Here is a 12,336-nt window from a genome sequence, read left to right as displayed (position 1 = left end):
GTCTCTCACCAGAGCAGATGTCTGAGTTCCGATTTTGAGCTCCAGTATCAATCACTTTCCAGGCGCCAGCTTACAGCTGCTCCCTCCCCTGCTCTTTCTCTTCCAATGTCTCCCCACAGGTTCACGACTCCGCACGTCCTACCTTGCCAAAAGCAGTCGCTTTTCCGCTTGTAGAGTTCCAGATATATATTCTGACATCTCAGGCTGACTTCAGGGGTGTTCAAAATGGTTTGTTAGATATCCAGCTAAATTCAGGGGACCAGCTGAAACGGGGTCCCCTACTCCTCTGCCATCTTGCCTCCTCCCTGTACATAGTTTTGCTTTGAATATTCCCTCTTGCTTCCCCCCACCCCCTTCCCCATTCCCACATCACACAGATGAATATGGTTACCGAAAGGTGAGTCCTACAAATGAAGCTGCTGGTATCACAGGGCAGAGGAAAGGTGCTGGGCAGCTCCTATACGAAGCCCAGGCGGACTAAAGCCGGTCTGACTGACTGGACTCAAGTGCGTATGTTTCATCCTGGGTCCACCAAGTACAAGTTGCCAACGTGAGCTGTGGAGGAGGGAGGCGTTAGAACCACATCACAGAGGTATCCACCAATCCCATGTCTCCGAGCATGACCTGAGGATCGCCCGAGAGCATCCCAGCACGCAAACGCATTACAGCGTTAGCCTGCTATTGTCCCTCTCTCCCTGTCGAATCCATGTGGAACCCCGCTTTGCAGCATAATCAGTGAAGACTGCCCCTGCTGTAAAGCATGAGACTTGCAGGCACCTGGGCATTGGGAACAAGGAAGTTTTTGCCCCATCGTAACTCCAGGTTGAAGACGGATGGATCTGATCCTCGAATCCAGAAGCCGCTGAAAGAAATCCCAGAACGTGACCCACACCCGACCGTTGAGAGTGACAATCAAGACCCAAGCAGTAACCGCCCGTCTTCACGTGACTTCATTTTCTGAATCGCCTGGAGTTATTCGTTCCCCAGGAAAGCCCGGGATCATCAAGGTGATGGTGAACTTCCTCGAGCCCTCTCCGTGATGTGCGGTGCTGGGCCAGCTGTTACCGTAGCCTTGTTTGTGCCTTTGGCTCCGTGAAACGCACACAGGTGGCTTACCCCTATGATGGATGCAATGCCTGTATCTCGAGTCTTTCAAGAGAAATGAAGGTGTGAAGGCGTTCCTGAAGGAGGTGTTTATGAATGGATGCATTCTGACCAAACTTAGAAGATCCTTTATTTGGAAAGAACCTAACCCAGAAAGAAAGGGGGGACAGAAGTGTCTGTGATTGCACTGGCCTGTTCACCTTGCCAGCCACCGCCGAGTTCTGGCATTCCTTGACCTGCGTGGATAGCTGCCTGGTCGGTCTTCCTCGTAGAATAGTTCTCCTGCCAATCCCACAATATTTTGTAGCATTCTTAAGTGCTTCAGTGAAGCCCTTATGCGATCACGTCCTTGCTCTGATTAACTTTTTAATAATTCCAACCTTACTTACAGAAAACATAACTTCAAGGTATTCTCTTCCCCGTAGAGTCCCCCTGATTTCCTCGTGACAGAGTCTCAAAAGTCCTTAAAGCAACAACTGTAAGAATCACGTTTTTTTTTTATTAAGCACTAATTTTTACATTTTTCTTCCAATCATCCTACTTTCCCCTGCTTCTTTACTGGGGTCCATTGGTTTGTCATTCTCACCAAATATGTCACATTCCCAGACATCCCCTTCAAACCCCCGTTTAATGTGCTTGTGTTTTCACAGCTCAGTGATGTCCCTGCCTACGGTGTGGGCTCCTGGATTTTCCTACAGGTTTCCTTCTGTTTCTTTCTCAAGCCCTCTTGTTCGGCTGGATACAGGTCTTTCCTAGAGCGTCTTCATTCTCAGGCTCTGAGGGGTGGTGGCTGCCTTCAGTGAGAGTGGGTGGGGTTGTTAAAAGGAGAAATAGAGGCACACCATTTTTTAAAAGCTAGGAAGGAATCTCAGTGTCTTGTAGCCAAGGGTTTCTCAATCTCTGTGCTATTGACGCTTGGGGCCAGATAATTCTTTGTTGTCTCAAGTATAGCTCAAGAGAATATACTCTTGATGAGAGAGAGAGACTGTCCTGTGCATTCATAGAGTGTTAGCATCTCTGCCCTCTACCCACCAAATACCAGCACCTCCCTCCCACAATATCTCCAGGCACTGACAAATATCCGTTGCATGCAAAATGCCCCGAGGTTGCCCCCTTTAGGGGAAAAGAAATTGAGTAGCCTGCCTGCATCAGTTTAAGGACAGATACTCTGCCCATTTCACCTGTGACTTAGAGATTCTGTAAGTGTGGTTATTAACTATGGAGCGAGATAGGAGGGGGGTGTGGCCATAAATAGATGAAACCAAAGCCCATGTCTGAGGACATGGCATCTGGGATCAAGGAGTAGGAGAAGGGCATCCTCAAGGTGGGGAGGTGTAGTGGGCCAAGCCCTGAGTACTCACACGTGTAACCAAATGTTTCTGGTTAGGAGAGAGGCTGGACTCTCTCTGATAGGCTCAGGAAATGAGTGCTAGTCTGAATTAACCAGCTAAGCTATGGATGCCCAGAGAAAACATAGGGGCCAACAGGGAAACGTGGGAGAGTTTTGTGCAGAGGATAGAACAGGGTCAGCTGTGAGGCCTGGGGATACAGAGGTCAATCTGGAACACGTATTAGGAGAGGTCGAAGAGGTCAGTGTGATGGTCCAGTTAGGGTGCCGTAAGATCCACAATGTGCAGGATATGAGTGAGAAGGTACTGGCATCCACTAGATACCTCCAACCCAAATGAAGGAAGTCCTTGGATGAAAAGCCAAACAGACACTGGCTCAACAGCTCCTTGATGGGACACCAAGGAGAGGCCCCGAGTTCCTCCTCCTCCATAGTCATAACCCCTATCCTCCTGCTTCTACATTCCATGCTCGCCACACATGGTTCTACACCCCACTCTCATAGATACAGCCAAGCCTTGGAGTTCTATTGGTGACGCCCCTGGTTACGGCCAGCTGGTCGACCCCCATCCTGCCGATTGTGTGGTTTCTGGGTCTGCGGGAGGGGTGGGAGTGGCCTGCGGATAGGTCTGACCCGGTGTGGCAGGGGTTTCTTTCTACTGTGCCAATCTTCTGCCAGAAGCCCCACCAGGAGTATTAGAATCACAACCCCAATGCATATCCGGACCAGATTGCCCTTGGTGTAGGTCTGCTGGGCAAGACCTGGAGGAACAAAGAGACACAGGAGCAGGTGATGAAAGCCTATCTCCAGGACCCACTTCAAGGCACATCTTGGGTTTCTCATAGCCATTTCCCTCATCTAAGGTCCTATTCTCTGCTACCTAGAACGCCAAGTTCCTTCCTAGAGGGTTCCTCCCCTCCTCACCAACGGTCAGGGCTAGATAAGCCCAATTCTCTAAATATCATTTCTTCCATAATCCACCCTCATCAGCCTCTGATACAACCCCTACACACACACACACACACACACACACACACACACACACACACACACACACACTACCTGGCTGTTCGGCTAATTGCAGCAGAAAAGACTGTTACAAGGGGTGGGGAAAGAGATGGAATTTATCTTCCCCTGATCCTTTAGAAAATCTCAGCCTTCTCATCTGATCTTACTGCCCAATTCTGAGTTCCATTTACCCTTCCCTTGATCTTTTATAAACCAGGACCTAAGATCATAGAGCTATAACCTCTGTACAGAGAAAGCAGTTGGCTTTAGGGGAAGACACAGGGGTGGGAATGAAGAGGGTCCAGAGAGGACCACTTACTCACCAGTTGGAGACTCTGGCCTGTTTGGAGAGACGGTGATAGTCCTAGAAGGCTCTGGGAATCAAAAAGGGAAAGTGTAAAGGGATAAGACCATCTCCCCAGCCCTGTCCCTGCCCCTATCCTGAATGCGTGCACTTTGGGGGCAGAATCCCATGACTATAAGAGAATGAACTACAGAGTCGGGCTGTCTAGGTTTATCTCAGCCTCCTCACCTGATCTTATTGCCCAATTCTGAGTTCCAAGTGCTGATATTTACCCTCCCCTTGATATTTTATAAACCAGGACCTAAGATCATAGAGCTATAACCTCTGTACAGGGAAAGCATTTGGCTTTAGGGAAAGACACAGGCGGGAATGAAGAGGGTCCAGAGAGGACCACTTACTCACCAGTTGGAGACTCTGGCCCCTTTGGAGAGACAGTGATAGTCCTAGAAGGCTCTGGGAATCAAAAAGGGAAAGTATAAAGGGGTAAGACCATCTCCCCAGCCCTGTCCCTGCCCCTATCCTGAATGCATCCCATGACTATAAGAAGAGAATGAACTACAGAGTCGGGCTGTCTAGGTTTGAATTCCAGATATCACAAACTAGATGGGGGGCCTCTGTCAATAGACTTAATATCTATGAGGCAGTTTTCCCATCTGTCCAATGAAAATTAAAATACATCACAGGTTAATGTGAAATTTAAACCAATGATAACAGCATAAGGCACAGCGCTTGACGTACGGTAAGCACCCCACACATGGTAGCTTCTTGTCTCATTCCACAAGTATCTCTGGAGACTTTCTGGGTGCTCAGCCAAACACATCAGTCAGGTGTGTGTTTTGATATACGGTGAAAATTGCTACAATAGGGAGTCCATAGGACAGAGGAAACTATACAATCCAATGTCAGAAAAGGCTTCCCTGAGGGACTGAAGCCATGAGGAAATGGAAGGAAAAGCTGAGCCAGTGGCTTGGATGCAGAGTGAGGGGAGATGCCAGGGATCCAGGAGAGCTTCATCTGACTCTGTGGGGCTGAGATTTGCATGGAATGAAGACCAGACTGGAGGAATCAGACAGTGGCTGATCTAAGGGCATTGCCTCTAAAGGCATTAAACATCAAGCTGAGAACCGCAGGCTGTATCCTAAGGGTGACTGGGAACCCAGAAGAATCTTGAACAGAGCACGATGAAGAATGTCATCAGGGTCTTAGAAAGAGCTTACGGGCATCAGGAGTCTAACAGAGAGTTAGAGTCAGGTGGACCCAGTGGAGATATCGGACCTATCCTCAGGGGCTCTGTCAAGGTTTCTTTCTTGAGGGAAATGGATCCTTTTTCCAGGAAAAGAGATATCGGACCTATCCTCAGGGGCTCTGTCAAGGTTTCTTTCTTGAGGGAAATGGATCCTTTTTCCAGGAAAAGTGAGGGGCTCTCTTTTCCAAGAGCATGAGGGAAGTTTGTTGCACGGGACTGCAGTGATGAGAGGAGGCGATGAGCAATAGGGGACAAAGGTCACGCACAGAGCTCAGAGCAAAGTCAGAAGAGCAGTGTGTAGGAATGAGTGATGGTCTGCCCATCATAGCCTTGGCTCCGCCATCTTTGAAATAGCCACATGACCCAGCACGCACATCTGTCTCCACGCTCAGAGCCCACCTCTAGCCCATCCTTGATCCTCAAACCAAGGACTTTCCTTGGAAGAGTCAGGTGATCTCCTGAAGCAGACTCAGAGCCTACAGCCTTAGACGATGAGAGAAAAACCTATCCTCACACTCCTGTCTGCTGGGCTCTGAGCACCAGGTTACTCACCAATTGCAGAGCTCTTGTTGATAAGTGAGATGCTCCGTTTCCTGGACGCTTCTGGGAATTCTAAGCAAGAGAGTAATAAGAAAGTGGATAATGTCAGGTTTTCCCAGTGAGTCCCTACTCTGCATACTCCTTCTGAGATATCTGGGGGTCCTGGGATCAAGCCCCACATCGGGCTCCCTGCTCAGCGGGGAGTCTGCTTCTCCCTGTGCCTGCTGCTCCCCCTGCTTGTGCTCTCTCTCTCTCTCTTTTTCTCTCAAATAAATAAAATCTTTAAAAAAAAATGAACATAACTGGACCCCACCCCACACCTTGTGAATCAGGGACCGGGGGGATCCAGAAACCTGGATCACCTCCAGGTAATTCTCAGGCCCCCTAAAGTTTGAGAACCACTGGCCAATGGAATCAAAGACTCAAAATTATAGTCCAGGAATCTATGATTTTATAAGCCTCTCAGATTATTCTTCTCCACATTAGACATTATAAACCGTCAACCTAAGGCCGGATAGAAGTGGGGATGTAGGGTAGCATAGTAACGTCTATCTGATATTATTATACCCATCTTCTTTACAGGCAGAAATAAGTGATTTTTAAATAAATCAAGTTTGTGAAAGAGACAGTGAATTGAGAAATCTAGATAAAGGGGAGAAAGAAAAGAAAGGGTCTGTGGGTCTATACCCCAGATACCGGGATGAATCCTCCAGAATTTACCTGTCACAGAGGAAGAGGGTTCTGCGGATAACCAGCGGGGGGTCCCAGAGGTCCCTGGGAAATCAGAAAAAGAGAGTTCTGTGCTCGGTTAGCTATGGATCCTGAGCAAATGATAAAGCATTTCAGCGACCCAGTTTCCTCGCCTGGAAAATGAGTGCAAGGAAGCTCACATCACTGGACTGTCATGGTGTTAAATAGCACGTCTAGCACGTGCTGGGACTAATTAAGAATGACAATCTCTGTAGCTGCCCTCCCTGCTTTTCGAACTTCAGTTCTGTTTTTTTTTCTAGATCTCTGCGACCTGTACTTCCTTTGTTCCCAGGAGCAAAACTGGCTCTTAAGCCCTGGAAAGCAGACGAGGAGGCAAAAGCCGTGGGATACGTGTAGGGAGAAAGGGTCATGCCTGTGTAACAAAACACAACCCCTTTCCACCCCCAGCACCCTAGCTTTGTAGCTGCACCAACCTGCCAACCTCCTCTCACCCCAGGACATTTGCTCATACGATCCTGCACACCGACAGCCCATCCCACTGCTCCGCCCACCTGGTTACCTCTCACTCTGCCCTAGAGCCAGGTCAAGCACTGACTGCTCAGAGAAGTGTTCCCAAACTGCCTCCCCTTCTGGGTTCTAACAGCGCTGTGTACTTCTAATTCGTAATGCTTGTCACAGGTGTTGGATGCGTCTTTAGGTCTGCTTGCGCTAATTACTACATGCATGTATGACGTATGTATGCATAATATGTGTGTGTGTGTGTGTGTAAAGAAAAGATACCCTAGAGAGAGTTTCAAGCAGTCCCCAGCAAAACACGGCCACAGCATAGACATTTTTGAAATATGTTCAATGAAAGAAGCAATAAATGAGCAGGGACCCCAAAAAAGACAAATCTCCAAAGGCAGGAAGATTAGTGGTTTCCTTGGGCTGGAGGGAGGAGGAGGGAGCGGCTGCATATAGACACGAGGGATGTGATAGGGTGGTGGAAACGTTCCATAACGGGGTTGTGGTGGTGACCACACAACTCTAAATTTACCAAAAACCACTGCATTGTACAATTAGAGCAGGTGACTATGCATTAAGCTCCTACTGTGTGCCAGAAACTACTGTCTGTGCTGGGGATACAGCAGGAAAGAAAACAGACAGAAATGTCTGTCTTTCCAGAGCTTACATTCCAGGATGCAGGGGGCAGACAGGTGATAAGCACCATAAATCAGTACAATGAATGCACAGGGGTAGGTGCTATGCAGAAAAATTAGGCAGAGAAGGCGGCAGATAGCATCAGAGAGGCAAGAATGTGACCTTTGATTGAGGCCCGAAGGAAGCAATGGATTGCGCCATAAGATCTGGAGAGAGCGTCCCGGCAAGTGCAAGGTCCCCGAGGGTGTAGTGAGCCTGCATATCCAAGGAAAAGCAAGACAGGATGTAGTCAGTAACATTGTAACCACCTTGTATGGTCACAGATGGTAACTAGACATATCCGTGGTGACCATCCCATCATGTATGTAAATACCAAATCGCTACGTTGTACATCAGACGCTAATACTACATTGTCAATTAGTCTTCAGTTTCAAAGGGGGCGGGGCAAGATGCCCATGTATCTAGGGCGGAGTGGATGAGGGCACAGCAGCAGGTCAGGTGATCAGACAGGTAAAGGAGGGGCTGGCTGAGGAGAGACAAGGGAGGGCTGTAGGCTTTCCACAAAATCATCTGATTTTAACAACCTGCTCTAAAAGGAGTCCTCTTGTCATAGTTTTACGAACATTCTAAAGGGGCAAAGGTGTGAAGTCTTGCAAACTTGCAAGTGGTAGATAAAGAAGTCCTGGAGATTAATGCACGCATTTTGTCATTAGCACTACATTACAGACTTGAACGTTGCTAAGAGACCAGGTCTTTAGTTTTCTCAGCACAAAAAAGCAATGGCAATTATGTAATGGGATGGAGGTGTTCGCTAACGCCACAGGGGTCATTGTGCTGCCTATATAAATGGATCAAATCAACATGTGCTACATCTTAAACTTACACAATGTTATATGCCAATTAGATCACAATTAATTTTAACAATCAAAGGGAACAAAGGTGGGCACAGACCAGTATGGAGTAACCCAGGTCTAGGTGATGGATGGTGGAGCCACGGGGGTGCTGAGAAGTTGTCGGATTAGGGACAGGTTTGGAAGATGTGGTAGGAAGCATGAGTTGGGCAAAGACACCAAGGTTTACAAGGAAATGCCTCTGAGTATTATAGTGGAAAAATGTATGTGTCTTTTTTGAATTTTCATGTTATTGTTAAATGTACGTTAAATATACCGTCTTAAACATTTATTTTAAGTGCACAGTTTGGTAGTATTACGTGCATTCACACCGTGGTGCAAGGAATCTCAGAACTTTTTCACCTGCAAAACTGAAATTCTGCATCCATTGAACACTAACTCCCCTGCTCCCCTCCCTCGGCCTTTGGCAAACCCCCTTCCACTCTCTGCCTCTATGATTTTGACGACTTTCAAATGTCCTCCGTGAGCGGAATCAGACAGTTTATGGCCTTTTGTGACTGGCTTATTTTACGTAGTGTAACGTCCTCCAGGTTCATCCATACTGGAGCACAAGCCTTCCTTTTTAGGGCTGCATAATAATCCATCGTGTGTATGCACCATATTTTTTTTCTAATAAGAGCTTTATTCATGTCATTGTTTTTTGTTTTTGTTTTTTACCGTGTTAGTGACCATACAGTGCATCATTAGTTTTTGATGTAGGGTTCTGTGATCATTTGCGTGTAACACCCAGGGCTCACTGAGGTTATATGCCACATTTTCTTTATGAACTGTGCCGTCCTCTTTTGAAAGAGGCCTGCTTTAAGAATGAAAGACTGAGAGCTGCTACAATGTAACCAAACCTCAAACACGGGAGTCTGGGTGGAAGAGGCCGGTCACGAAAGACCACAGTCTAGGATCCATATATATGAAATTCCCCCCAAAGAGGCCAATTTTTTATAGAAATAGAAAGTAGTTCGTGGTTGAATGGAAAATGACAACAAACAGGCCCCAGAAATCCTTCAGAGGTGATGGAGATGGGCTAGATTTCAATGAAAATAAGTCTGAATACAAGTACATTTGCATTTTACCCTGTACTATACTAATCCACTGGAGACCAAAAGGATAAGAATTTTCCCTTTGCTAATGGAGAGAGGCATTAGTCTTTTGTATATTGGGGCATTTCATTTTTTCTAAGATTTTTTTTAATTTTAGAGAGTGCGTGAGCAGGGTGGGGAGGGGCAAAGCAGGAAGGGAGAGGAAGAGGGAAAGAATCTCAAGCCGACTCCATGCTGAGTGCAGAGCCCCAGGCAGGGCTCTGTCTCATGACCCTGAGAACATGACCTAAGCCAAAACCAAGAGTCTGACGGTGAACCGACAAGCCCCCAGGTGCCCCCATTGAGGCATTTTCAATAATCAGTTGCTGGGGCACCTCACTGACTTAGTAGGAAGAGCATGCCACTCTTGATCTCAGGGTCATGAGTTCGAGCCCCATGATGGGTGTAGAGATTATAAAAAATAAACTTTGGGGCCCCTGGATGGTGCAGTGGCTTGAGCATTGACTCTTGGTTTCAGCTCAAGTCAGGCTGGGATCAGCCCCACATCGGGCTCCACGTTCAGCACGGAGTCCGCTAAAGTTTCTCTCTCCCTCTGCCCTTCCCTGTATGCCCTCTCTCTCTCTCTCTCTCTCTCTCTCTCTCGGTGTCTCTCAAGTAAATAAATAAATCTTTTAAAAAATAAAAAAAACTTTAAATAATTCAGTTGCTTTAATACTTGTGAAGGCACATGACCGAAAAACAATGGTGAAGAGAACACATCAATAATGGTTTTAAATTACATCAGTTGATGTGACGGATTTAGCAGCAAGCTTTGCTGTAGAGATACTTTGCACTTAGACTGTTACAAATAAGAAAGACTGCGTGTGTGTTAGTGGTGAAAAGGGAGTCAAAGTTTCCTTGCTGTTCTAGTGGCATTTTTTAAGTAATTTCCATAAGTTTTTTGCTGCTGTTTGTTTGTTTGAAACCTGGACGAGACACAAGGCATTATCACTGGTATTAAGAAATATTTTTTCTTATTTCTTATTTCTTTTCTTTTTCTATATACTCCGTAGTAGATAGAATAACAGCGTCCCAGATATGCTTATGTCCTGATCCCCAGGCCCTGAGACTATGGCACCGTATGTGGTAAATGGGAGGATGTCGGGGTGGAGAGTGTATCCTAGACTATCCAGGTGGACCCAGTGTCGCCGCAGGGCCCTTAAACGTGGAAGCAGGGGGCAGGGAGGCAGACGAGCCTAAGACAGAGACTGAAGATGTCACACTGCTGGCTTTCGTGATAAAGGAAGGGACCACGGGAGCCAAGGGATGCAGGCATCTCTAAAAGCTGGACAAAGCACAGGACAGATTGTCCCCTGGGGCCTCCCAAAGGAACGCGGCCCAGCTGCCGCCTTTGTTTTGTCCCAGTGAGACCCATTTGGTACCTGACCTCCGGAAATGTAATAATACATTGATGGTTGTCGAAGCCAGTGGATTACTGGTGATTTGTGATAGCGGCACTAAGACACTAATACACCCTCCAGGGCCTCAGGCGTCTCCTGGCTTCCCACCTCCTCCACACCTGTCCCCCCCCACCTCCCAGCCCTGGAACTTCCACCAGAGTGGCAAGAGCTGAAGGAGACAGACTTGGTCCGCAGCTCGCTCACCTGTGACCACAAGCTCCAGGGGGTCGCTGGGGGCCGACCACAGGTACGGCAACTTGCTGGAAAAGCTGTAACACCGGTAGGTCCCACTGTGGGCAACAGTCACTGCGGTGATGGGAAAATCAGCCCAGTACTGCTTCTCGGATCCCTTCTGGGGCGCAGCGGCCCCCTCCTTGTACAGAGCAAATTGGTCGAAACTGTATTGGCTCCGACACTGGAGAGTGACTTCTGCTCCTGGGGACACAGCCGGGCTGGGCTGGGCTGAGAGCGAGGGCTTGTTGGCATAAACTCCTGGGAGAAAAGACAGCTCTGGTGTTAGAGACCCTGGCCGGCGTGTTGGCCGTGGGGGGTGGGAAAGTCCCCCCACCTCCTAAGAGCTAAGGAACTTTCCAGGCGTATCTATCCTAGCGAACCCACTCACTCTGCCACCAGCACACAAAAGGGTGAAGGGAGCGTAGCCAGCATCCCAGTGCCCGGGGCTCAAATCCTGGTCCTGTGACTTAGGGGCTCCGTGGTCCTGGAGAGAGATCTCCCCTTCTATCCGTGCCTGGGTGTTCTCTACTGTAAATGGCAACTAATCAATCGTTGAACATCGTCAACAACCAACGATGTACTATAGGTTGTAACTGAGGTTAAATTTAAAGTAAAGAAAAAGAAAAAAGAAAATGGGAACGGCTCAGTGAAGCAACTTAGCAGAGCTGCCGAATACACAGGGAGCTCTGAAACTACGATGGTCGTAACGAGAGAGCTTACTGTTTTAATGCAATTTTTAAACCAAAATTAATGCAAAGAATTCATACTGAACAAAATAACCAAGATTTTATTTATTTATTTATTTATTTATTTATTTATTTTTAATTATGTGCAGTTAGCCGCTGTACGGTACATCATTAGTCTTTGATGTGTGTTCAACATTCATCAGTTACGGATAACACCCGGAGCAAATCTTATTTTTTATTTATTTTTTTTTTGAAATTTAAGAAGAACTTTATTTTTTTTTACAATATTTTTTTTATTATATTATGTTAGTCATCATACAGTACATCCCTAGTTTTTGATGTAAAGCTCCATGATTCATTACCTGGAGCATATTTTAAACAAAACAGACTCAACTGTGCCTCGTGGAGAAGCAGAAAGGCTCAAAAACACTTTTACGTATTTTTGTGCTTAATTTTTTCCACGCTCTTAACATAGTTGGAAAAAATCGAAAAGCTTTAAAGTAGGCTATTAAAACTCACAAATTATTTTAATTTTATTTCTTTTATAACAAAAAAATTTTTTTTAAAGATTTTATTTATTTATTCAACAGAGACAGAGACAGCCAGCGAGAGAGGAAACACAAGCAGGGGG

General features: G+C 46.8%; 1 protein-coding gene across 1 annotated transcript in view; it reads right to left on the bottom strand.

Annotated features, from left to right (window-relative positions):
* Nucleotides 1-1,581: 1,581 nt before the first annotated feature.
* The window catches only part of GP6 (glycoprotein VI platelet), a 16,038-nt gene continuing 5,283 nt past the window's right edge, over nucleotides 1,582-12,336 (bottom strand). Inside the window, exons 3-8 of the mRNA XM_034638095.1 lie at nucleotides 10,990-11,277; nucleotides 6,271-6,324; nucleotides 5,563-5,622; nucleotides 4,167-4,217; nucleotides 3,784-3,834; nucleotides 1,582-3,213 (exon numbers count right to left, since the gene is read on the bottom strand). Coding sequence (XP_034493986.1) covers nucleotides 2,978-3,213; nucleotides 3,784-3,834; nucleotides 4,167-4,217; nucleotides 5,563-5,622; nucleotides 6,271-6,324; nucleotides 10,990-11,277 — 740 coding nt within the window. The 3' untranslated portion in view covers nucleotides 1,582-2,977. The remainder of the gene's footprint in view (nucleotides 3,214-3,783; nucleotides 3,835-4,166; nucleotides 4,218-5,562; nucleotides 5,623-6,270; nucleotides 6,325-10,989; nucleotides 11,278-12,336) is intronic.

This window comes from Ailuropoda melanoleuca, chromosome 12 (assembly GCF_002007445.2).
Source record: "Ailuropoda melanoleuca isolate Jingjing chromosome 12, ASM200744v2, whole genome shotgun sequence".
In the NCBI taxonomy this organism is placed as follows: Eukaryota; Metazoa; Chordata; class Mammalia; order Carnivora; family Ursidae; genus Ailuropoda; species Ailuropoda melanoleuca.
Note: the sequence above shows the minus strand (reverse complement) of the source record. Positions and strands in the feature narration are given on the sequence as shown.